Below are 27,423 nucleotides of genomic sequence, written 5' to 3' on the forward strand. Positions count from 1 at the left end.
TCAAGTTTACTAGTTTAATAAAGGGTACCGTGGAGGATACAAGTTAACAGCCAGAAGAAGAGAGACACAGGGCAAGGTCCCAAATAAAGGATATTCTATCCTTGCGGAGCTTGGGGCCTGGGTCCGTGGCATGTGGAGGTGTTCTGGTCCCCCAAGCACAGACACCCTCTCTGACCAAGGAGCAGGATCCAACTGAGCAGAGCAGAGCAGAGCAGAGGGAGCCAGCTGTTCTCATGGGTTTTCTAAGGGCTTCATTGCATAGTCATGATTAACTAAATTATTGAACATTGGCTAATTCAGTCTTTAGCCCCTTCCCTTGGGTGGAGGGTCCAAAAATCTCTCATTAACATGACAAAACACCTGTTGCTCCGTTAAGACTGCAGTGTTTTCAGGAACTGTGGATGAAGACCAAATATTCCTGGGAAATCCGTATTTGGTCATATGAATGACCAGATATGTATTTTTTTTAACTCATTATATACAAAGACTTTTTTTTTCAATAAATATATTGGAAAATTTTTTTGGAGATTTGTGACAATTTCTCTAGCTTACTTTATTGAAAGACTAGAGTATATAATACATACAACATACAAAATATATGTTAATGGACTATTTATGTTATTTGTAAAGCCTCCAGTCAACAGTAGGATATTGGTAAAATTTTTGGGGAGTCAAAAACTGTATGTGGATTTTCAACTGCACAGGGGGTTGGAGCTCTTAACCCCTGCAGCATTCAAGAGTCAGCTATAGTTCTTTTCTACTTTGATGCACAGTTCAGATTAAATGACCTCTTGAGGTTTATTTTAGTTCTATGAATTTATTGATAAATGTAGATTTTTTTCAGTACATGAACTATACTGAAAATAAGCAAGTTTAAAGTCTTGGGGTAAACCATCTTCACTCCTTCTGAGTGTACTTGTCCCTCACTGACACTGAAATCAGGTGATGAGTTTAATGGTTCTTTACATTGGAGCCAAGTATTGGATTTCATCATTCGGGTAATATTCTTTGCCTTAGGGTCATATTCAAATTGTTTTGATCTACGGAAGAAATAGAAGAATCCTGGAGGGAGAGAATCATGATTAGTTATCTTGCACAATGATATAATGGTCCACACTTTAACGTTTTATGAATACAGAATAAGATACTAGGACATTATATAGAGAAGAAGAAACATGTAATTATGTACATTATATTTTATGTTAGTACTGTCACATGATAAACATGATTATTTTTATTTCTCTGAGGAAGAAACCAGGGTGTGAACCATGAATTTCAAAGGGGTCACTACCTTTCTAGCCATTCTGGTTTATGTCAGAGGTTCTCAAATGAGGTTTCTAAAAAGTATCTCGGTGATGGGGAGAAGAAAGCCCTTGTGTGTATGGCCTTGGCCTCTACATCCTCATTTTCCTAGAGTTGTTCTGCTTTATTTATTTCAGGTTTTGAGGCTTTGTATCAGATTTCATTTGGAATAAAGGATTGTGTCCCTCAAAAACCTTTTTAGAGTCCTCCTTACTCCATGGTCTAGGTTGCTATCCTTGAAGATAAGTAGCTGGACTGGTACATTAAATGTCCAGAGGTTCTTTTAAAACTAGATTCTGGGGTCTCACTCATGGTCCTACTGCCTCAGAAACTCTGAAGAACTTGAACTTTCACATGACCCCAAATTGTGCACAATAAACTATGTACAACATAGTTTGAGAATCAATGTTCAGTTCACATGCTTAGTCAATGTCTCACACTAAACAGTATGCAGAAGGTGTCTTTTAGCAGGTATCTTGGATCAATGATAAGTAAAACTAATTCTGCTATTTTTTGCTTAGATTTGAAATAATATAACAGAGAATGTAATTCAGGATTTACTAATTCATTTTGTGATAATACCCGCAGGGTTAAAGTTTCTTACTACATGTGCTCAGGAATAGTCAAACTACATTAAAATGGAAACGTTTAAGTTTTGTGTGATGTTTTCTTTCATAACCAATAAACTCTTCCAAGCACCCTAAGAATTGAGGCATTGGCACTTACCTTTATGCTGGAAGGCAGCATCAACTCGGATTCCAATTCCTGGGAAGCGTTTTACCACCCGCTGTGGGTACCCTCTGTCCATGGTTTGGCTCGCCTCATTATACCTGGGTACAGGGTTTGAAAGGTTTCCAGGGGATCTTTGATCCAGGCAGCTTAATTTTTCTACTGCTCAACTTGGAATCAAGCAAGAGAAAAAGTAGGCCTAGTAGAGGAAAACGAATTGGTTCAATAATGAAAAACATGTCAGAGATTTTATTTGGCTGGATCATTTACAGTGTCTTGAAAACAAGAAATAATGAGGGGGGGAAAGCCACATTGTTTGTCAGATCGATGCTATTCTGAGGAGCTGTTAAAGTAGGAGCTTAGCTTGGACCTTTCACTGATTTGACTGGGTATATTTGTGTCATCGGCAAATTGGTTGGCATCTCCATCTTTATTATTTTATCTTTATTTTTTTAAGTTGGAGGAAGATTACTGGACTTGTTGAAACATTCTTTTGTTTGGTGGATGTCATCCACTTGAGATTGTCTTCAATATAATCACTTTAAGAAGACTATAGGTTAGTTTTATTTTTGCCTGTGTTAAAGGGATGCTTACATATGTAATTTTCTCTAGAATAAAGTGAAGGGGTCAATTGTTTGTAGACTCACCTCCAGCACCAAATGCCCACAAAGAAGTAGGTTTCTCTTGTGTTGTGGTCACAGACAGCTGCATCAATTTTCTTCACATATCTTGGAAAGCCAAGTGTATGGATGGATTTGGGATAATCTGGCAAGACAGCATATCCTCTGATCATCCAGAAGTTGTCATCTATGAAGAGAGAAAGTGTTTATCTTCTGACCTATTTCCTAGAGGGAGAAATAGATTTCTTTAAAAGTTTGAAAATAATTAGATACCTTGTTGTTCTGAGGTTCAAGGCTTAGATATTTAGTAATCTTATGTCTCCATTTATTCGTACCATTTCTGTAGCTTCTCATATCATTAGTATTACACAAATAACATACCTATAGTTGACAGTGCATGATCATGTCAATTAGTTTCACTGTACTGATTGCTTTTCTGACAAAATAGTCAATTATGTTCAAACATGTTTTCCTAAATTTCAGTCCCCAAGCATTCTCAAAGGTAAGAAGTCTGATGAAATCCATATACAAAGTAGGATTGCTAAATTAAACATAAGATATCAGTATTTGAATTTCAAATAAATAATGACAAATTTTTGGTATATTTACAATACTGCAATGGACATAATTATATACTAAAAGTTATTTTGTTGTTTATCTGAAATTCGAAATGTCCTATATTCTTAAATGCCAAATCTGGCAACCCCAATAAAAAGGAAGTAGAAAAGAGAGATGGGTTACTTTAATTTCGCAGAGAAAAGACTGCTTTTTAGTTTTTATCATGCAGGTTTCTTCTAGCTCCTGAGCAATCAGGATGATGTTTATCTTCACAATCACAGAGAATCCCTTGATAGTTATTCTTTGTGATAGGAACCTAAGGTCAGGGCAGAAGCCCTGTCCATTTTGTTCATCCATGAGTATTATATTCCTTGTGCCAAAATACCTACTGACCAGTTCAGGCATCTAAAGGGAGAAGAGAAATCATGATGGACAGTTACCTTTAAAAACCAGAATCTTATCTTTGGGGTTCTCATATGCAGCTTGAATATCAGCTGGCAGAGATGGCCAGAATGAAGAGATTAACTCAAATTCAACATCAGTGATATCATAATAGATCCTCCATAGGTGCCTGTGTTAAACAAAAACATTTTACACATACAGCCTATGTATCTATTTCAATGAAAACATTGCAATCTTAGACTTGCTTTTTTTTTATGTAGGTGGTTGATATTTTTCTTAAATAATTTGGATCAGTAACACAATGTTGCTCAGCAAGTGTGGATGCTTGTGAGTTCATGTCCACCCTTTGGACCACCAAGCTCAGGCCGTGCCTTGGGCCCACTCTCTTGGGCATCTCGAGTAGCAAACTACCCATGGATTCTGAGTGCTCGATGGCCTCACTTTTGCCAAAGCAGATATACCCAACATTGTAAGGCAACCCCCAGCATTCTAAGAACTTTTTGGCACTGTTGTTTGCTAGAATGATGAAATTTTATCAATGGCATGCCAAAGCATTTCCTCTGATTTTCCCTTCTGGCTGTAAAATCTAAGTCTGTTAATGAGTCTTGAAAATTCCTTGTATTCCATTTGCCCTCCCTGCTGTTAACCCTGCTCTGATAGCCCCGACAAGTGGTGTCTTGGCCTGTTCTGTTAGGAGCACGGGGATAGCAGGTCATCACAGTGCTACACAGATGTGGAAAAGTCTGATTTCAAGTATTCTCTCCTTTTGCCTCTATGCCTTGTCAGATGGTGTACAGTCTGATAATTTGTTCTGAAAATGCGGTCATGGTATACATAACTGACACACCATGCTGCGATTTCAGTCCAATAAATTATACATAGAGAACAGATTTCCTACTACATTTTACCGATGCAGTGTTGTGGAATGGTCTGCTCATAGGTCTTTAACAATTGGTTCTCCAGGTAGGAATAAAACCTAATTTTTATCATGTGCTGATTTCCAGGTTGTAAAGACTCCAACTATGGACAATTTCAAGCTACCAAAGTAATGTGAATAAGAAAAATTCCTGAAAGCTTAACAATTGGTCCTGAAATGGTATTAGCCAGTTCCAACACACCACTGGGATTGGTATATTATTTTAGCTAGAAGTCACTGAAAGTGACTCTTCATCACCTTCTTGTATATTGGTAATTAAAAAATTTGCTTACAGCCATTTAAAAATTAATTTATCAAACCAGTAAGAGATATATGCCTATAGTAAAATGTTCAAACACTATGGACAGTTTTATAAAATGAAAAGTATAAGGTACACATTCTCACTAGACCCGTGACTTCCTCTTTATCTCCAAGTCTCCTGAAAAGAAAAATCTTCATCAGAAGTTGAGGTGTTTAAGGGAATAGGTTTACCTGCCTTTAAAGAACATTACTTCTCTGCGGAAAGTGGTGATAGCATCAAAACTTAAATCAGGGTCACAGGCATGGGGCACAGTGGGTTCCTTTGGCTTAGCAGGTACCTCGGGTAGACTTCCTTTGATGAAAAGAAATACCGCAGCAAATTAAGAAGGCATGTGGAAATACCTGCAGAAGGATCTTACCCAAGTGAGTATTTTCTTCATGATAATATTTCAAGAAGTGATTTTTTTTTCAACTTCCTTCCTGGAAAGCTTCCTATTTAGTTCACACATATTCAGATTTATGACATTGCTCACCATAGATGGATTGGATTCCACTGATATCATCCTGAGAAAGTGGGTATTTGCTAGGATCCAGGGAGATATAATTTGGGAACATCAAAGCTGTTTGATCACTGGAGTGAGAGAGCCCCAGTGAATGACCAAATTCATGAGCAGCCACAAGAAATAGGTTGAATCCTTAACAAAAATAGAGAAAATATGAGCACATGAGTCCATGAGTCAGTAAAAAGGAGAATGGTTGCATCTGAGATTAGGAAGTAACTAAGGGGAAAGAAGAAAACGCTCACCACACAGCAGGTAATTCTTATATACACCCATCATTTATCTGGGAAATATTTCAATACTAATAATTGGTATTAGCCACATAATGGAGAAATGTAACCCGGAGTAAGCAAGGGCAGGAAACAGCTCTCTCAGGAATGGATAGTATTAAAAAACCCTCAAAGTTGCCAGTTTTTGGTTGTTTCTAGGCTGGACTATATGTGATCATGCTTCTTGTACTTAGATTCTTCAGAGGTTCTCCACAGGCTGTGGGATAGAGTCCACATGCCTCTAATGTGGCTGTCTAGGATCAAGTCCCTGCCTTTTCTCCAACCTCATATCTTATTTTCCTATTCCATGAGCTAGCCACACTGAATCATTTGCATTTCTCATCTATGCCAAGTTCTTTCTAATCTATGTCTTAATATATCCGTCCCTTCTGCCCAGAACATTACCTTTTCCACCCCCTTCGTGTCCAGCTATCCTCCTTGTTCCTCAGGCACCCCCTCTAGAGTCATCAGCATGAGCTTCCCTTGCCCGGCTGAGTTACATGCACCCCTGTGGGCTTCCACAGACTCAGGGCTTTATTCTGTCATAGCACATAAGGGACTGAACCATTTCTTTCACCAAATTTTGACCATGTCTTCTTTTATTCCTGGTGACTACTCAACTGCTTATCAGTAGTGGGTGGTTAATAATGGTCACTGGATATCCAGGTGTTTATTTGATGAAAGACTGGTTCAGGATGCCTCCCTGTACTTCCCAATACCAGAAGTCTTACCTGGTATAGAGGAATTCCCTTTTTATTTCTCTGTCTCTTCCGCTAGTCTGTAAGGTTCTACATATTAAAGACTGTCTCTCCTTGGACTTCCGACTAAGCCTATGGATCATGAAGAAAAGGCAGAACCTTTCATAATGGAGCCTTGTCCAGTCATGTTTGCACAAAACATGGAATGGCAAAGGATTGTTTCAGTGTCTTCCATGCTTTTCTGCTCTGGCCTTTTATTGCTGCCCCTTGTCTGAGTGTCAATCACTGAGGGTGCTTTCAGATAAGGGATGGGACAAGTGACTCTTTGAAAACACAATTCAAATTCAGGTAATCTAAATCAAGTCTAAGCATTTATCCAAGCTTATCCTACACTTTCTAGACTCTCTACAACCTGAATCCTGTTCACCTTTTAACCTTTCTTCCACCACAGTTCTAATTCTTAAGCTGGTTGGGTTGTCCTGTCCAGAACTCTCTTTGCTCCACTTTGCCTTCTACATTCCTTCTTGACTTTGTGTCTCAGGTTTGGCATCTTTTCTATCCCTGACTTCTATATTTGGGTGGGGATTTCTTTCATGTGCTTCTGTTACACTGACATAGTTCCCTTTATCCTAGTGTTGATCATACTTATTTTAATTGGTAAAGTGTGCCTCCTAGATTGCAAAGCCCTTAGAGAGCAGGATCTGTGTCTTGTACACTTGTATACTCCATTTGTATCACAGAGTCTGGGTCATAGTGGATGTTGAGTAAGAATTGTTGAATCTAGGATGGTCAACATAGATAAGACTAGGAGCAACAAATGCTGGTGAGGATGCAGAGAAAGGGGAATGCTCCTACACTGCTGGCAGGAATGTAAAATATTTCAACCATTGTGGAAAGCAGTATGGAGGTACCTCAAAAAACTTAAAGTAGTGATAACATTTGACTCAGGAATTTCACTCCTAGGCATTTACCCTAAGAATGTAGGGTCCCAGTTTCAAAAAGACATATGTACCCCTATGTTTATCACAGCAGTATTTACAATAGCCAAGAAATGGAAGCAATGTAAGTGTCCATCAGTAGATGAATGGATAAAGAAGATGTGGTACATATACACAATAGAATATTATTCAGCCATAAAAAGAAAACAAATCCTACTATTTGCAACAACATGGATGGAGCTAGAGGGTATATGCTCAGTGAAATAAGCCAGGTGGAGAAAGACAAGTATCAAATGATTTCACCCATCTGTAGAGCATAAGAACAAAGCAAACACTGAAGGAACAAAACAGCAGCAAACTCACAGAACCCAAGAATGGACCAAAAGTTACCAAAGGGAAAGGGACTGGGGAGGATGGGTGGGAAGGGAGGGATAAGGGGGGAAAAAGGGGCATTATGATTAGCACACATAATGTAGTGGGGGGGCATGGGGAAGGCTATACAACACAGAGAAGACAAGTAGTGATTCTATAGCATCTTACTATGCTGATGGACAGTGACTGTAATGGAGTATGTGGTGGGGACTTGATGATGGGGGGAATCGAGTAACCACAATGTTGCTCATGTGATTGTATATTAATGATAGCAAAATAAAATAAAAAAAAGAATTGTTGAATGACTTCATTTACCAAATATTTGTAGAGCATCTTTCATGTGTTGACAATATTACAGGCCATATGATACTGTAGGAAAAAGGTCACATCTCCTCGTTCTTGGAGATGTGACTAAATAGATAAATTTGTGAATTATGCATCTGTACCTTTGTGAATACTTTTTCCTGTGCTTTGAAATCCCTCTAATCCTCCTCCTCATCAATACTAACATCACCAACACACTCATCAATGTCAAACACTGTCTGAATGGTCACTATGGGCAAGTGCTTTGCAAGGTGTTTTCACCTTTATTACAGGTAAATTGTGCCATCTGCCTGCAAGAAGGACATTACCATCCTTATTTTATTGATAAGGAAATGGTAAGAAAGTTATTGAACTTACTCAGGACCCCTCAGGTAGCAAACAGGAAGCCCTTAAAGGCCCCAGTGTCTGCAAGTGTCTGTAGATGGGTGCTTTTGCTCATCACCGCACTGTATATTTGTAGCAGCCTGTGACGCCTGTGCAGGTGTTTGTTATGCATACACATTCCCGTAGGCCTGACATTGGCTTCCCTCTGGGAGACTCTAGGGAAAATCTCTATGTACCCAAACCCCTCTGACATTTCCATGCAGTGACTTTTGTGCCCTTTCTACAGAGAGAGTTTACATATTTCGATAAAGGAGGTAATCACCTATTATATAGTATTGCCAAATTTCCTAATAAAATTCCAATTTGATTGAAGATTACTTTGCCTGTGGTTTTATGTTTTTTTTGGAAAACAGGAAGACATTTTCCCTTTCTTGTCAGTGACCCAAGAGTTATAAGATAGGGTGTCCTCCAGAGCCCATGATTTCAAGCCTTAGGGAATATAATATAGTCATTGGAAGACAACCTGCTCTGCTACTGTTACCTGGTCACCCAATCACACCTGGTGGTGGGCAGTATTTATCCCTTACCTTGCTCAAGAAAGTTTTGCCAAATTGTGGCCTAGAACTCTGGACTTTCAAACAATCTACTCACCTCCTCCATCCTTGGTCCAATTTTCATCCTCGTCGAAGTGAGCGTCTCCACCCAGACCCAGACCAGGAGGAAAGGCATGGCCGAGGACTCCCAAAGGGCCGTCAAAATAACGAGGACACCGACCGTGGACTGAGAAACCAATCATGTAGGGGAAAAAGATCAGCTTCTGCAAATCTCCTGAGAGGAAAGCCATACTTTCCTCTCTGGTGAAAACCTTACCTCGGGTCCTAAAGGCAACCATAATGTCTGCGATCCCCCTGGAAATCTTTGTGAAGACCAGTGGGGTGACTTTGCTCCACACTTCTAGACCTTTCTGGATGGCCTCATCCACATCAGCTCGTGCCATATCTGGAGTGTAATTCATGATTCTTAAAAATTAACAAAAATATAGTGGTCAGTGGTTGTATGCATATATGCCCACACACATACTGCAAAAAAGAAAATCATTTTTCTTTTTCATCAATCGTAGGTTATAGTATTATAACACTTTTTAAAATGAGGCTCAAAGAGGTTGTATGACTTCCCTGAGATCACGCCCTGAGTGGGACAGCATTAATCTCAAGTATGTGTTTGCTATGTATATGTAGTATAAATATATTCTAAAAAGACTTGAGATTTATTTTCTCAAATGACTTGTGGAAATCAGGCTTATGCATGTGTCATATATTAAGAATCTCACTTGAGAGCCACAAAGAGTTGGTTACTCAGGAAAAGATTTTCTTCTTGTTTATATTCCCTTTCTTGCTAAATCTATTTCTATCTCAATCTCTAGGACTCACTAAGATGAAGGAGAAAGTGTCATAGGTAGTCTTTAGGGTCACGAGGAGGTCTCTAGAGTGATGGTCAAGGTCATGACCTTTATCATAGGTCAGGAGCACACTTCATCCCTTTTCTGCCAATGAGCCAGCACCCTTTCCTTCAGATGTCTGGGGGCAAACTCCATACTTCACTCCAGGGTGCATCTGAGATTTGACAACATGTAATGCACATATGTCCCTCCCATGAACTGGCTGTGCTCCAGGGTCTGTGGTCAGATGGCAATGCTTCTGGTCCTGAGTTTATACGGAGGTGGCAGAGGCTAGACATTAGAGCCAGTCTGAGAGCTGTGTGATTTTGACTATGGCAAATAAGCCTTTGTTTTAATTTTTCTGTGTTTAAGGTTGCAAGACCATCGGTGCCTCCATCACAGGTTTGTTGGGAAGATGGAATAAATGAAATCTATGAAGGGCCACTCACAAAGGAAATGCTTGCTAAAATAAACTATTATTATTATTGTTCCTTAGAGATTACATTATGTTCCTTTGGATTAGGGGGGAATATGCTGGCAGAAGCGTTACCTGTATGTGAGGTTGCGCTTTCTCCATCCTGGGAGAGTGTAGCCATACTGACTCACATCAGGCACCCCACATCTGGGTGCCTTCATGATCTCAAGAGTGTTTGCGTCCAGTTTTCCAGTCACTGTCAATCCAAAAAATGCTTGCATTTCCTGAAGTTTGCCATCTGTAAGACTCCTGTTCTTGCTTTGAACAAGATGACTGCCTTCTGCTTCAAGAGAGTAGAACTGGTTGAGATATGCCTGACCGAAAAGACAAAAAAAGGCACAGACTACAGGAGAGCAAATCTCCATCACAGGATGAAACAAAATTGCTGGACATAGTTGGGTGAAAAGGGAATAGCGAGGGAAAGGAAAGAGTGAGGGAAAGAAGAAAAAGAGAAGGAAGCAAAGAGGAAAGAAAAGGATCACCCTGGTTTTTCAGCTTTCAAGAGCTGGGTGAACTATATGTGACCAGAATTGCTGAAATCACACGGTCCATAAAATTCCAAACCCCCACAAAAGAAAATCAAGCTTCTTCTAGAATTTAATGACCATGTATCTTACATATTTTTCCTGTTACTTTCATTTCGGTGTTTCCTTGAAACAAATTCTAGAAGAGATAGGTGATTATTCATTTTGCAAATTTAATCAATTTAACCAACTATGGCAAGTTAACCGGACTGAGTTTTAGAGGGAATTTCCAAAGCAATATATTTTTCACACATATAGGGACAGGGGGCTCTGAATTACAGTAGGGTCCTGCTGATTGGTCTTGAAATGCTCTTACTGAGATCTCCATTTCTTGCAGGGCTGGCCCCATTCTTCTCTATCTCTTCCCTTGTAACCATTGCTTAAAGTCGCAACAAATACTCCTTTTTCCCCACCCTAACCCCACTCTCACCCCTCACACAGTCACTTGATGTCCTCAGGGCTGAAGAAAGGAAAAGCAACTACTTCTCACAAGCAAGTTCAAGACTCTTTTGTAGGAATTGCAATTTTTTAGGTCTCAAGACAATCAATAAAATGCACTTTTAATTGATAGTCATTAATAACATTTATTTAGACAGTACCTGAGCCAGTTGCATGTTTTCTTCATTCTCCATCTCCCAGTCTGCAGGAAATGCAGAAGAAAATGTTGTGAAGAGCAAAAATAGAAGCAGAAGACTCTTCATCCCTTTCTTTCTTCAGCTGGAGCTTGGTTCTGTTTGCACAGAATTTAGAAAATAATAGTGAGACGTGGCATGAATTGGCTTGTTTCATTGTTTAGTTAATAACAGAAAGGGACACTTGCCATGAAATGTGTCATGATATGCTTTTTTTTCTTAGGTTAACTTGATTTTGCAAGCATGATCTGCAGATTTTTAGTAAACACATGTCATTGTTTATTATTGAATTAGATATAATAGGAAGTCAGCCGGCAAATTACTTTTGTTCTTGCGAAGTTGGAGGTTTTCTCATCCATAAATTCTTGAGAGCTTATGAAATGATTTTCTTTGAATGAAGCCTCAAAATATCTTGGGACATGTGGTATCATGAAAAGACAACTGAATCAGGAATCAAATTGCCCGTATTAACTAGTTAAACATCAAATATTTGTTGAGTACCTACTGTTTGCTTGTCAGTATAAATGCAAGTGTGAGTAAGGTACTGTCCCAATCTTGTTGGAGACTTCAGACATATACAGAGATTAATGCCAGACAAAGCAGGGGCCAGGGGCAACATGCACAGTGAAGATTCTAGAGACTGAGAAGGGCCAAAATGTAGAGAGATCACTGCTGATGAGTGTGGCCTTGAGGCTTCGGGCAGGTGGGGTTTGTACAAATGGGTAGGATTTGGATCGCCCAGAGGAAGAAGGCAAATGAGTGGAGGGAGGCCACAGGAAGTAGGCACCATGGTAGAAATGAGCTGCAGGAAATCTGTCCTGACTGGAGCATGCATATGTGTACTCCATGGGAGATGGGAATGAAGGATCTGAGAACGGGGCAGGTTAATGAATGTTTTGAGTCCTTTCATGTCTAAGAACACACTTTATTCCATCCTCACACTTGATGGAGACTGTATCTGGAGACAGAATTTCATGCTGAAACAGGTCTCCCTTAGAAGTTTGAAGGTACTCTTGCATTGCTTTCTAGAATCTAGTGTTGCTTTTGGGACATCTTTTGGTAATATTCTTGATCTTTTTCTTTTTTCTTCTGAAAAATTTTGGAAATCTCTTTATGCAGATATTCTGAAATTTCATAATGATGTCTCTTGATACGGGTCTTTTTTCATTAAAATTGCTGTGTGGAAAAGCATGTCCTTTCATCAGGAAAATTTCAATTCAAGGGAATTTTCTTACATTATTTCTTTGCTAATTTCTTCCCACCCATTTTTTCCCTCTTTCTCTTTCTCTGTCAGGCCTCTTGGGTTGTATCTCTGTGCTCCTAATACATCCTTTACTATTTTCCATCAACTCATTCCCCAGCTCACCAACTGAGTTTCTTATATAAGCTAAATTTTTTTTAATTTCCAAGAGCTCTTTGTAGTTCTCTGAGTATCCTTTTATTTACTGTGTTTTTCTTTCATTTTCTATTAGTATTTTTTGCATTTAATATGCCTTATGGTCTGAGAATGTGAAGTGTTTTTAAGCTTAACATTTTCTTTTGTTCCCAGGGTGGTCTCTATTTCTTCAAGGTTTCTTTTTTGGTGTCTGTGTTTTACCTTAGGAGCTTTGATTTTTAAATGTTTGGAGACTTTTTGTGCTGTGCAGTCTGTTTAAGAATGAGAGACAGGAAAGCTGACTGGAAGCTCTGTGTGCATGGGCAGGACTTGTCAGCTGATGACTTCTGGGTGTGTTGAGGTGGGATGGGTCCCAGACATTTCATGATGTATTAGTTGGAAGAAGATTTGGTTGAATGTAATAGAAAAACCCAAAATAACCCATGATTAATAAAACAAAAATTAACTTTTCCCTCATATAAGAGAAGTGTGGATTTGGTAGTGCAGGGTTTGTATGAAAGCTCCACATCACTGGGGACATAGGCAACATCTATCTTGTTACACCACTCTCAATGTGATGCCTCATATCCCAGGAGGCTTCTCAAGCTCTGAAGACTGTATCTGCATTACAGGCAGCAGAAAGGAGAAAGGCAGAGAAGGTAAATTCCTAGTTTCTTTCCAGAAGCTCACACCATAATCTGCTAAACATTTTGGCAAGAAATTAAATGCATGATGATATCTAGCTGTGAGTGAAGCTACAAAATGTAGGCTGTTAGCTGGGTGCATTGCTACCTTGAAAGAAATTGTGGTCTTACTGCAGTGAAGGAAGAGACAATAGTGTTAATATAGGAAATCAGCAACCTCTGCCATATTGAGAACTCTACAGTGTCAATATCTGTCAATTTTTTTTCTTAGGCGTTAAGTTTCTCCAGAGAAGAATCCTCCAATTTCCCATGATTTTAATCTCCCAACCACAAACACGTGGGAGATGCCTCTGGTGCCTTGGGCCACAGTCATCCACAGCCATCTGATTTTAGTTGCAGTGGTGGTAGACAAGTATGTGCAACTCATCTTGTTCCGACAAAGTCCAACCTTCAGCACGTACTGCGTGTCTTTTTGCTTTCCACCCAGGGTATGGAGATACCATAGACCCACCCACTGGGCGAGGGACCTGGAGGATGAATGTTCTAGCTTCCCATCCACGGGAGATTTGAACAGTTGAAAGGTGTTCTGTAGGCTTCTCAGGAGGTTCAGGTGGAGGGGAGTTCCAGCTGCCCACAGGAGCAGCCTGGGCAGCCCTGGGGTCGGCTCCTCCCCCTCCTCCAGCTCATTCCGTTTGCTCCCTCACTCGTGCTCTTTAGGTCTGTGTCTCAAAAAAACAACTCAACAAGTTCCTGGACTTAAGCTTTGCTTTTGAAGAAACTCAACCTGAGAGAAAAAGTCATCTTATTACTTATATTCTAAGCTTGGATTCTTACAGCTCTTGTACTCGCATGAAACTTCAGTGTAACAGCCAGAAAATTCCCAAGTTGTTAAAGAAAAGAACTAAAAAAAAAAACAAAACTTTTTTGAATTCTTTATTATACTTCATATTGTTGTTCACTTCCTGTGACCTCTGTGAAATATGGTTAAGGAAATAATATGAACTTAGTTCTCATCTCAAAAATATATAGATGGTGTTTGAACCCAGAATCTATCATAACAAGCTCGTGTTTATCATAACTAACAGGTGTTCTAAGATGAATCTCTCATCTTCATGCCTATGAAAACTGACACTATGAGTTTTAGAAAATCTGATGTCTGAAATTGACTCTATTCTTAAAAATGAAATATCCTGTTTGGATGGGTCCCTTTGCATTTGTTGCATTGATGCAGTTAATTATTTTTACATCTCTTTCACTTTCCCTAGCACAGTACCTGGGCATGTAGGTAACTGATTAATTTTTGTGGAAAAAATGAATGGATGGAATGATAATATATCCTAGGTTTTTTATCATCTTGTAAAATAAATTGAGAACAATATGCTGGCATACTTGAGGGAATTTTTAAGTGACATTGAATATTTATAAAATATATCATGAACTATGAAGCAGTAACTGAAATATTAATGTCACTGTTGAAATACTTCTGACAAGGGAATAAGTAATAGCAAATATATTGAATTTGCTATTCTTTTTTATATATAGTATTATAATTTAGTACTATATATAGAATGGTAGTATAATATAATAAGAAATTATAGTAGATCACAAGCCACTCAGTCAATTTTGAATCAGAATAAAGTACCAAATTATAACTAAATTAATTATCTGTGGGACTTAAAAACTTCAACAGAAAAAGAAAACAGGATATCCTAGTGATACATGTATTTTACAATTCATGTATTTATTGTAGAACAAGCTGCATATGTTCTAACAACTGAAAATATGACATTATAATGATTTTGATGGCTGAACTAGCCGTATGGTCTTACAAGTCTTAAAGTTCTTAACAGAAAGGAGCCGTTACCAAATTTATGCATCTAAGCTCAGTTTAATTCAGTTGAATATTTATTGAATTTTGTGCCCAGCACTGTTCTGTTTGTGTAGTAAACCCGACTTTTCTGTAGAGAGTGCCTCCTGAGTATCCCAGGGGGAAAAAAAAAGGAACAAGAGATCCGACCAGCCTGCTTGGACTCCAGAAGGAGACAGCGGGGAGGAGAGTGGGGAGAATGGTGCCTCCCCTTTGGCTCCTCTCCTAGGACGATGACAGTCATTCTTACTGAAGTTTCTCCTTTGTCATTGTGTGTTAATTCATTTTCTCAAGTGCACATGTACCGTATTAGCCTCCTAGCGCTGCCTTAGCAAAGCATCACACACTTGATAGCTTAAAAAAAAACAAATTTATTCTTTCATAGTTCTGCAAGCTACAAGTCCAAAATCAAGGAGGGTGATGTTCTTTTCACTGAAGATTCTAGGGAGGATCCTTCCTTGCCTCTTCCTGGCTTCTGGTGGTTGCTGGCAATCCTTGACATGTAGATGCATCATTCCAATATTTGTCTCTCTTCACATGCCTTCTCCACTATGTGTCTATGTCTCTCATTTTCTTATAAGGACACCAGTTCTTAGACCCACCCTAATCCAGTATCACCTCAACTTAACTAATTACATATGCAAAGATTCTGTTCCAAATAAGGTGCATTCTTAGGTACCTGGCGTTAGGACGTCATCACATCTTTCTTGTGAGACACAATTCAACCCATAACATGGTTAAAAAATATTTCTTTCCAAGACTGGAAAATGGCACCATGTTTTCAATATGGGGGATACTGTCTATTTGTTCAGAGTCCATACTTCTAACCAAAATTCAGTGCTAAACTGCACATAGCAGACACACTTAAAACATGTTTAAAAGAATAAATGAGCATTTTAGAAGTCAGATAAGCAAGTAATGCAATGGTGAATTTTGAAGTAAAAAGAGGGCTTAATCTCTCTTTTGATAGATTCACTAACCTCAGATGGAATACATAAGAACTAAGCCTGTGCAAACAATGGAATACTCCAAATGTATTTACACTGAGCACAGGTCCAGGGAGTACACTAATAGCAAGCAATATTACTTATTATTAAGTAAAGTACAAGTAGAACACAATGTAATAAATATGCAAGTTAGACTTTCCTTCCATATTCAAAAAACGGATACCTTCACATTTGATTTTGCTTCTACTTTATCTACAGTTAAGCCATTTATTGCTTCGATCAATCTGAGTAATGCTCTGAGTATTGAGATCAAACTTATAATATCTTGTTTCACTGAAGAAAAGAAAAAAATCTATCAAAGAAAGAAAGAGAATATATTGAATTAGCTTGTAGAAGTAAGATTTCAGATGTTTCCAATTAAAAAGACCTCACTTCTGTCCCAATATAACATTCAACTGCAAATGTGCTATTTAAAAAATTTAAATAAATTAGTAGTTTTTTTCTACTTACGATCCTTCTGGAAAACTGCATCAACTCTATTTCCTATTCCTGCAAAGGTACTTTCTATGCTTTTGGGATAACCTGGTTCCATGGACTGTTTCTCATTATCATAGCTGATGAGAAAAAAAATGTACCATGTTTTAAGAAAAGTACAGTGTATAATGATAATTTTCTTTAAATTGTGTATACTTTACAAAGTGCCTTCACAAATATTTTCTGTCTTCACAATGTTCTATTTACTGGGACTAAGAATGGCTAGCTTCTCTATCTCTACCTAAGAGTACATACCTACTTATAAAATATATGGGTATCATTAATACTAAAATAGGATTTTGATTGCTGGTGCAGTGTTATTTTAAAAAAGAAGAGCTTATATTTTCTAAGACTTTTACTTAAATGGTAAAAGTTTCTCTCTCTCTCTGAATAGATATAAATAATAACTCAAACTTGGGCACCAAATTTTGTAGGCTATTAGGATAACTTTTGCTTGAGCATGTTAGAATTTAACTTGTAAATGAGAATTAGCCTCTTTCTTTGCATCTCATCCTGGAGCTATGTTAAGGTTTACTTTATTTCATCATATGAATCTTTAATACCATTGTGCAGGCATTTAAATTTTATAAAAATGAAATTTTCAAAAGCCATAGCAACATGAGTCATCTTGAGAAAAAGAGTGCTTATCAAAGATCAACTGGATTTTTTCAAACCTTCAGCTACCTGATCATTAATGGTTTACAGATAGGGCAAAAATCATAGATTTCTATCTGTATTTGACAAAATAGTCTACTTTACCTCCAGAATTGGTTGTTTACAAAGAAGTATGTTTTTGTCCTGTAGAAAACAGCTGCATCAATTGCTTGGACGCTGCTTGGGAAGCCATAGTTTGATATATTCTTGGGATAACCTTGCTGAATGTTGTAGCCATTCAGAGCCCAGTACTGGTTGCCTGTCAGTGATTCAGGTTAGGTGTTAGATAAAGTTCTTCCATTCTTAAAAAATAATGTATACCACACTTCTTTGTCTTTACATAAATTCATCAAGTTATGAAAATGGAACAACCTTCCAAAGATAAAGGTGATTAAGTTCTTGGACTAATGATAGCCCTGGTGGTGCCCCAGCACCTATAAAATTTTTTTTAACTTCTTAGCCTGACATTCAGGGCTCTACAATGAGATGTCTTACCTTATGTTAGTTTTATAAAGAAATTAAATTATAGCCTTAAGGAATCTTAGAAAATTACATCTGGGATGAGAGTAGAAAGACACTTAAGTTTGTCTAAAAAGGTTTTTCATTTTGTGGATGAGAAAACTAAGGTCAGAAGAGGGTACAACCTGCTCAAGTTCACACTTGTTAGTGACAGACATGAGACTCAGAAGCTAATAATAGAGATGGGACTCAACCCGTGTCTATTGACAGAAGCTGGGCAGCCGGCTGATTGGCTCACCGCCTCTGAACCTGAAAGGGACCGCAAGGAAGTCCTTCCCCTCCCTTTGCGAAGAACTTAATAAGATGAAAACCTTAGGCAGTTACCTTTAAATAGGAAAATTAGGTCCTTGTCAAAATCCTCATAAGCAGCCTGTATACCGTTTGGCAGGGATGGCCAGAATAGAGAAATAAAATTGAGTTCGACATTCTGTAGCTGAGGATGCTTTCTCCAGAAGAACCTAATTGAACACAAGGCAGAAAACACATGCACAAGAGGCGCATAAGCAGCTTTGTTGAGTCTTGTCTGGTATGGCCCCTTGTAAGATTGCTGGGAGGCTATGACAGTATCATGAATGCAGTTTCTGGATAGTGACCAACACATGGCCAGTGCTTTATGGTGTTATTATCCATCTGGAGAATGCTTCAAAGTTTTCAGAAGAGTAACCTTATTTGGTTATATTTTGCACTGTCCCCTCCTCATACAGCAACAAGTCTCAATGTGTAAGCCTCTTTCATTTTTGTTCCTACAAAATGATGAGGGTATTGAAAATATCCCCGTGAAAGTACTAGAAGTACACTCAGCCTGTGTTCATGGAACCACGAAATAGCCAATGGAAAACTGAAAAATTCAACCAGATGATTTGTCCTGCAGCATATTAAATGATAGTTTCCATTTACTTCATTGAATTGGGATGGGATTGAAGGAAATTTTGGTGTCTGGTAAAGCCAGCTATGGAGTTCCCCAGCAGCTAGAGCCTGCCAGTTAACATCAGCACAACATCTGAGTGTTTATGAATGTTTCAGATTTGTTCTTCTCCTGGATGACTTAAGTTGACAAAAATGCTATAAATTCCAATGAGATGTATGTGTAGAATTTAAAGGAAAAGCAGAGTCATGTGTAATATGTGACTTAATTAGAATCTAGTTTTAAGTTATGCTAGGAAAAGGAATTGGGGGAGGGGGGGTTCAATCTTATACTTGTCTTTAAAGAATAATATTTCTCCTCGGAGTGTGGTGATAGCATCAAAGGTCAGTCTGGGGTCACAGGCTGTGGGTGTGGTTGGTCCAGTTGGTTGGACAGGGTTGCTTGAAGGTCCTGAAAAAAAAAAGAGAGCTTTTCATAAGTATAAGTCTAGTGTGACTCTTAGTGTACTTCAGACACCTCTCAGGACAGTGACAGGTTTTCACTGGAAGAGAAATGCTGCCAGACTATCCCACTTACTAAGTGGGATAAGGCATTAAAACAACTGCACATTTGGCCCTCCTAAAGCTATTATTTTATTAAGAAAAATAAATGTAATGGTGATTTTCAGGGATAGTTTCAGGTTAAAGGGTGAAGTAAGGAAATCTGAATTCTATGGCCCTCCCCGTTAAAATCCTAACCCCACCCTCTCCCGCTTTCTGGTTCCTCCTCCTGTGTTTTGGTCACTCAGTACAGGCCTCGCCCTTCCTCACCGAAGTCCACCTTTGGGAAAATAGCTGGGATCAGTCTTTTACCCCACAGCACAAATCTGAGTCAAATTTTAGTGATATTTTTTCTGTAAGTGTTCGCATTTTATTATCTTTTTCTTATTGCAGAAATAAGGGCTATGTTGATAACTAAGAGGATTTAAAACATAGGTGAGCAATGAAGGAGGTGTTTTCATGGGGAAAGGCACCGGGGAGCGGAGGAGTAGGTCTCCTCATTCCTGAAAATCCTACTGTCAAGAAAAAATTCCCTAGCTGTGGTATGCTGGTACTCTTGGTTTTGTGACGCCGTCCGCCAGCGAGGGGTGAGTGCTTTCCTCAGTTCCATTCTGCTCCCCTCCGCACCTTAGAGACCTTCTCTCGTTGCCTGTTCCTACTCACAGCCACTAGGGAGCAGGAGGGCACGAGGGAGGAGAGACACCACGGTCTTACCAAACTGTGTTCGTTACAACATGGCCAAAGGCCTCTCTACCCCTTCCTGAGAAGTATCAGTCATGCCTTTAGAAAATGTTTTTTTCTCTCTGTATTCCATTCCCATCGCTCTCCTTCCCCCATAGACAACAATCTTATTGTGTTCAATATGTATCTTTTGTTGGCATGGTTCTTGAAAATGCCTTATCTTTTGCATTTTTAATTAATGCAGATTCATATTTTGTGTACTTTAAATCATCCACTATGCAATAGGTATCATTCTGGTTCTTTTCCATGAGGCACATGTTTTAAAGACCCACCTATCTATGTTGTTGCCATATGTGCATCTAACTCAGTGCCTCTCACAGTGGGTTGTTCCTCTCTGGAGGGCCTCCTCCACACGTCACCTGTACGTGCTCCCCCTGATAGACTCCCAGGTGCCCCCAACTTCCACCACCACAGACAACGCTGCAATGAACATTCTTGACATACTCAGGTCTCATTATGCACTGTAGTGTCCTTCAGATGACCTTACCGTAGAGGGCCTGGATGCCGTTGATGTCATCTTGAGGGAGTAAGAAGGTTTTGGGGTCACTGTAAGCGTAGGTGGGATACATCAAGGCACCAGGGTCAGAGGAGTGAGAGAGCCCCAAGGAATGGCCAAACTCATGGGCAGCGACAGGAAACAAGTGGTAATCTGGAATGCAAGCATGTGTGGTGAATGGCTCCATGCAGATCCAAGGGTGGTGGAAATGAGGTCCCAAGGAACGCAGCTTCCGGGAAAAACCTGCCTGGAGAAACAGCCTTTCCATGCCTGTCTTTTTTACTTTCCCTCCAAAGAAATGGAAATTGGAAGGAATCAAGGTAGGGGCTATAGGTTGAGATTTGGTGAGTTTGAGCTTCTCATAAAATCTTGGAATCAAGAAAAACTGCCTTTATTTTGATTCCCATATTTCATGGATGTGGACCTGAAGTTTAAAGAAATGATGGCAGAGCCATCACAGTTCTCATGACCCTCAGAAGCCTTCTCCTCTTTTGTGGCCACACCCACCCCTCCCCAGCCTCCCAAGCCCCTGGCCCCATTAGTAGAATCTCAATGAACAATTAGACTAGTTAGAAAATGAGTCTGCTGTACCCTTGATGCAGAGCTGACTTGCTGGGCTCCATAATCACCATGGTCTAGCACCAATGTTTCCCTGATTCTGGACTCTCCAAGGAGCTTCAGGAATTCTCCACCAGAAAGAGTCAAACCCTGCCTCTTATTGCTCCCTTTCCTCATTTGTTAACTTCCATGAGCTTAATGCCTTTCACAAATGTGAACTTAAAAACTTTCAAGGCTCTGGGGTTGATTAATGATTGTGCATTGAGTCCCCTATACCGAATTTTATTGTTAACAACCATTTGATCAATAAATATAAGAGATGCCCTCTCAAAAAAAAAAATTACCAGGCATCCAGTTTTCTAGGTCCATTGTCCCAGCAGCATTAGGAAGTTAATAAAGCAGGTTGAATTGAAAAAAAAACAAAACTTCCAAGGCTCGCACTTCCTATCAAATAAGTCCCATGCTTCTTGGCCAAGTCCAGGATTGAGGTTTTGATTTCTGATGTGAATCCTTCACACCAGCCAGTCTATGTGCCACCTCAAACACACTGCATTTCCTTATATGCCTTCTTGAAAAAAATAATCTCAGTTGTAAAGTACTTTCTAGATGCTGGGAAGTGTAATGCTATTAAATCCTCACTATATCTTTATGAATTATTGTCAGAAATATTTATACAGTAAAGGAACTGATGCCCACAGATTTTGAATACCTTGTTACTGGTCTTGCACCTAGTAAGTGGTACAGCTGGTGTCAAAACGCGGTGTGATGGCAGGACCTGTGCTCCTACCGTAATATTCAACTTCCTGTTGATAACTATCCTAGTAAAACTCTATCCATGCTCCACGACTTGCTTTCTTGATTATCACATCCTTCCAATTTTGCATTCATGAATGCATTTCAAGAAACAGCTTTGAGTGCGTGGAGTATTGTGCAAAGGGCTCTGGGGATTTGTCATGATGTATAGTCTAGAAGAGGATGTGTATGCAAATAACTTGATGCACAGAATAATGAGGAGAGCAATTAAGAGAAGGAGAAACAAAGGTTGTTAGGATTCTTACGAGGAAGTCCTCATTTCCAGCTGAGTGACAAGACAGGGTGACATTTGACACAGCATGAAAAGAGAGATTTTGAAAGGTTGTGGTGGGGGAAGGGCACTTGAAGAAAAGAAAGCTATGTGAGCAAATGTAGGGAAGTCGGACAGCACCTGGTGTGATCTAGGAATGGTGCAAGTGCCGTGCAGCTGCCCTATGTGAAATATGAACACAAGCCATGAGATATGATGTTGGAAAATGACCAAGAACCTTCAATGCCAAGTAAAGGTATTTGGACATTGTTTGATCCAGAAGATGTAAACACTGGAAGTTCTAAGCAGGAGAGTACTGTAATCCAAGATGGGCTTTCCAAAGACAAACCTTGCTGCAGTTTGGGAAAAATTAGAGGGAGGAAGATTGGATGTAAACAGTGCAGGGGAGAATCTGGATCATTGAGTTCATGTGAGAGGTAATGACCTTCTGAACGAGTGGGGAGAGCAAAGTAGTGGTCTAGATATACCTGACTTAGCCTCAATTCCTCCCTTCAGGTGGCCCAACTCTACTTATTCTGAGCTTTTGCCCAAAATGGGAGTTTGCTATGTAGGAATATACCATTGAAAAAGAGCTCCATCGAGTTGAAATACTAGATAAAAAAAAGATGGCTGCTCTTTTTAAAGTGGGGCAGTTTTCTAAATTAACTCGATTGTTTATGATTTCTAAAAATAGGGACATTTTCCAAACATCATTAAGTTTCAGAATATTAAAAGAAAGATAACTGAAGCAGGAGTCAGCAACTTTTCTGTAAAGGTCCTATAAATATTTCAGGTTTTGTGAGCCATATGCTCTCTGTCACAACGACTCAACTCTGCTGTTGTGATGAGAAAACAGCCATCGATGATACGTAAGTGCAGCCTAGTTCCATAAAGTATATACTTTATCTGTACAAACAGGGCCAGGCAGGAGTTAGCCATGGTCTGCAACTTTCTACAAGGTCAGTAATTAGCTTCAGAATTTTTTTTTAAATCTAAATTGACTTAGTATACTGAGTAGCAGAATTTTTAAATGATCATTTTGTGAGAATTTGACATGTTAACAATAATTTGGATGCTTGTGTGTGGTGGTAGGGATTCTAATGTGGCAAAAGTTTATTTCAAAGCTGCATGTTGCAAAACCTTGGTTAACTTACTTTCTGAGGTTGTGGTCCATGTTTCCTCTGCATCAAAATGAGCATCTCCACCAATACCTGGGCCTGGCTGAAAGGCGTGAGCAAGAATCCCATTGGGTCCATCGAAAGGAGAATTGTCACCGTGATCTGAAATACAACATTGCATAGTAAGCCCCTGCCGAGTCTCAGTTTGTCCAGGGAAAGCAAGATTGAGCATGACTGCTTCAGGCCTACCTCCTTGGACAAAAGCAATGGTGATGTCTGCTTCTCCTTCTGTGAGCTTGGTGAAGGTCAGGGGTGACACACGGCTCCAGACTTTAAAGGCTTCCTCAATAAGTGTTTCCACATCAGCCTTTGGCAGTTGTGAGGTATAGTCAGTAATCCTTCAACACGAGAAGATGTGTGGAGGGTTCATTACTGGTTACAACAGCAGTCCATCCACAGACAGAGTTTCTCCATTTGGAAGTAAACTGCGTATGTGAGGTGCGACTACTATAAGGAGAGATCGCCAGACTCAGGGCGGAAGACAGACACGGGCTCTGGACCAGTTATTACATGTCTTTAAACTCAGTTTCTTCATTTGTAAAATGAGGACAACAGAATAGTAGTACCCTGATGATATGGTTGTTGTGGGGATTAAACCAGTTCACTACTTGGTAAATAGTCGTATTCAACAAATACTGTGTAGCATCATTATTATTATCAGAATGCATGAAATGTGGGGGTAGATTCTCTCCAACAATGACAAAGCCTTTTTTTGGATCCTAAGATGAGTTCTTACAGAGACAGTCTAACATTGCCAGAGTCTCTCAGATTGTTGGAGATGGGAGACAAAAATGGCAGACTTTGGAATGAAAAGAGCTGGTAGTAGCTTTCCCTTTCATCTCATCCTCATTCACTAGCCTCAACTCTGCAAGGGCAGGGATGCTTATTTGCCTTCAGCATATCTTAAGTCCTAGAACAGTGCCTGGCACATCAAAGGACGCAATACACATTCCTGAAGGGATGAATTCTGAAACTCTAGGAATATTACCTGTAGGTCAGGTTAGTTTGTTCCCACTTGGGGTGTCCTGGAGTTAACATAAAATCCCCACCATCAGGCACTCCACAGCGAGGCTTTTCCATCATCTCCAGAGTTTCCTTATCTGGCTTGCCTGTCACCTTCAACCCAAAGAATTGCTGCATTTCCTTAAGCTTTTCAACAATTGCACTGGTGCTCTTCTTCCTTTCAGACTGGTATCTGTTCCTTGGTAATTGGTAGAACTTCTCCAGGTAATTCTGGACAAAGAAACAGATAAGGGGACTTGCTGTGAAATTACCTTTGGTTCTCTGGGCGTTTTGTATTCTTTTCTAAGTTACTGCAGACTTACAGCAGTCTAATAACCTGATGGTCACAAGGAACAAACACTCAAAGGAGTAGGCTGACTTTGAGATGCCTGTGCATAAATACAAGCATTTCCTAAGGATGAGGTCTGAGTCCCCATGCAGAATGCTCGTACCGAGTCAGGAGATTGCTTTCTTCTTTTATTAAAGACAAACAAACAAACAAACCCCAAAACAGAAACCGGCAGTAGTATTTCTTGACTTCTTGAAGTATTAGTAGTATCAATACAGATTTTCTCTTTTATTCCTTTTCTCACTACTGTAGAGAAGGTTTAGTCATCTTTATTAAGGAATGGAGGCACAGGGAAGGGAGGAACTTGTCAAGATGACAATTCAGGTCTCAACTCACCACGTTGCTTCTCAAACAGAATCGACGATTTCAAAAGAACTCCAAATACATCTTGGGGAAACGGCAGCATCTTTGATATTTGCATTTTATCCACCCCAGTAACTCTTCTGCAAGGAGCCAGCACCCATTTGCAGGTAAAAGTTCTAAGGGGTGTTAAGCCAATCATAAGGCTTCTTTCTCTCACCTTAAGCAGTCTCCGAACACCTGGCACTTCGCAAAGGATGTAAGAGAGCCCTTCTGTGCTCTCACTGGCTTTAGCAACAGACAGGCTTGGGTTCACATGTTAGGTCGGCATGTATGAACTCTGAGTTCTTAGACACACCACTGAACTGTCTTAAGATTCACTTTAGTCTCTAAAGTGGAAAAAATAATATCGCCTCACAGGGATCCCATGAGGAGGACATGAGAAAATGTTTGTGAAATGCTCAGCAGATGCCTGGTAGAGGAAGCCCTCAGTGATCTCTAGCTATTAGCCAGAGGTTAATATTACTATTTTAAGAGACATTTTTCAAAAAAGAGAGAATAAAGTGTGTTTCTAAAAATGTAATGCTAAGAGAATTGGGTGTGACCTCCTTGTGACAGCATTCCCTTGTGTTTCTTAAAAAATTTGGCCTTTTATACTGTGAAACAATGGAAAAAAGATTGGTTCCGCTTTTATAATGCTTCCAAGAGTTCATAAGCTGGTGTTAGGAAACCTGATGACCCTAGAAACTGATTTCTAATTCCTTATAATTTCCCATCCTTGTGGTAGCTTGTACACTTGGCATTTTGGGCTGCCAAGACAAGTCCAGATAAAAAGTATCAGACACGCAGTAACTGGGTTACAGATATCCTGGAAGGAAAAATCTTATGTAAGTGAGATAGAAAATCCTTTAGTTTTGTAAACAAAATCATTCCTTCTAAAAGGGTTCCCCAGTTGGAGGCAGCTCAGCAGCAGTATTTTCCCCAGGTTTGAAGAGCCCATCTTGTTTTCATGTCTGCCTTTTAGAGGACCCAGCTTGGAACCCTTCAAATGACTGAAATGAGGTGTTCAAGCTCAAACAAATAACCCAAAAAATTTCTTTCTGGTTGTTTTAACTAAAAAAAGGAAATGACTCACACTTGTTCCTAGTAACCAGCAAATCAACCACCCACCTGATAGCCAATTTACCTGAACAACTTCTATATTTTTCTCTTCTGTGGATTCAGAAGGCACTGGAAAGGCCCTGGAGAGCTGCATGCAGAATAAGAGCAGAAGTGGAAGCATCTTCAGACTGAACATGGTTCTTTCACCAAACACTACCTCTCCTTGCTTTTCTGCCCCTCTGGGTTCACAGTATCATGTGTCATTCACAGCTCTCTTCTGGTCCCTTATAAAGCAGTGTCCTAAGCAATTGCTACACCAGGAATATGAAGCAATGCAGGTTAATTACACTTACACTTTTGCAATGTTCTAATGTGATTTAGTGCCCCAAAATGGGGGACTCTTTCAACAGAGAAAAAATACAACATGCTACTCTTTGCTTTTGGGGTTTTTGATTAGATATTTAATTTTGCAAATTTATCTGGTCAAGGAAAAGGAACAGGAGACTCAATCCTGAAGTTAATGAAGAGCAGTTCTCTGTGGGTTTGCATTTTCTGGGTCTGTAAGATGCTGAGGCTGTGTTATTTCATGCAGGAGTATGTTGTTAGGTTAGCAATAGGTGTCTTAGGACCCAATAACCCAATCCGAGAGTCTCTGTCCTTACCCACTGTGGATAAAATGAGAGTTCCTGTGGCCAGGATTCTCACCTGGCCATGGTTGACTAGCTCACTGCACACCTGTGGGCAATACATGGCTGTTGATTCTATAAAAGAGTTCCACCCAGTGCTCTGGGCATGACATGGAGGCACGGCTGCAAGGCTGCAGGAGAGCAGAGCAGAGGCTGGAGTGGTGGCAGCACCGAGGACAGAGGCCCAGAGGATGGCTGTGCGGGACAGCTGTGCAGACAGAAGGGCCCAGAGGCAGAGACCGGCTTGCTGCCTGCAGACTCACTCTGAGTGAACGGATTTTAGTGACTGACCTGCCACCTGGAAATAAAGTTGGGTATAACCCTTTCACCCCAAGAAAATTTTGCTGTCATTTTCTTTGGTCACATTGAATCCATAGCAAACCTGCCCGGGGCTAAAACCCATTGGCAAGACACCCACCCTTGCTGTGTGCAAGGGGACTGTGCCCAGTGTGTTGGCTCAAAGCAGGGTTTGCATGGGAATCCTGGAGCAGCCTCTGGGGGATGTGGTTTTGGCATCAGTGTGTTAGAAAATCCCCAGTCTGCAAGCTGGATTTTCAACAGGAAATACCAAAAAAGCAATACTGATGATAATAACAAGTGTTTGTTGAATATCATATACCCGCTATACATACTGTATATATATTATCTCCTTATATGGCCTTG

The 27,423-nt window shown here is 39.8% G+C and overlaps 1 protein-coding gene across 7 annotated transcripts; it reads right to left on the reverse strand.

The window, feature by feature from the left end:
• Positions 1 to 26,331, reverse strand: LOC108400678 (matrix metalloproteinase-27). Of its 7 annotated transcripts, none has more exons than XM_073239399.1 (11): positions 16,686 to 16,791; positions 11,310 to 11,440; positions 10,262 to 10,500; positions 9,144 to 9,292; positions 8,925 to 9,053; positions 5,322 to 5,483; positions 5,020 to 5,140; positions 3,650 to 3,780; positions 2,679 to 2,796; positions 2,029 to 2,132; positions 1 to 1,062 (listed from the first exon to the last, which is right to left on the reverse strand). In XM_073239399.1, exons 2-11 carry the CDS (start codon positions 11,409 to 11,411, stop codon positions 818 to 820), a joined length of 1,500 nt encoding a protein of 499 aa, XP_073095500.1. In that variant the 5' UTR covers positions 11,412 to 11,440; positions 16,686 to 16,791; the 3' UTR covers positions 1 to 817. The 7 variants fall into 7 exon arrangements, 6 of the variants coding, with proteins under 6 accessions (XP_073095500.1, XP_017521713.2, XP_073095501.1 ...); XM_017666224.3 differs by having other exon boundaries at positions 2,679 to 2,838; XR_012132581.1 differs by lacking the exons at positions 1 to 1,062; positions 2,029 to 2,132; positions 2,679 to 2,796; ... (3 more) ...; positions 8,925 to 9,053; positions 9,144 to 9,292 and adding exons at positions 17,469 to 17,622; positions 18,207 to 18,340; positions 19,080 to 19,197; ... (3 more) ...; positions 24,311 to 24,555; positions 26,160 to 26,331 and having other exon boundaries at positions 10,365 to 10,500; positions 16,686 to 16,789.
• Positions 26,332 to 27,423: the final 1,092 nt, after the last annotated feature.

The sequence above is a fragment of the Manis javanica genome, chromosome 6 (genome assembly GCF_040802235.1).
Source record: "Manis javanica isolate MJ-LG chromosome 6, MJ_LKY, whole genome shotgun sequence".
NCBI classification, from domain to species: domain Eukaryota; kingdom Metazoa; phylum Chordata; class Mammalia; order Pholidota; family Manidae; genus Manis; species Manis javanica.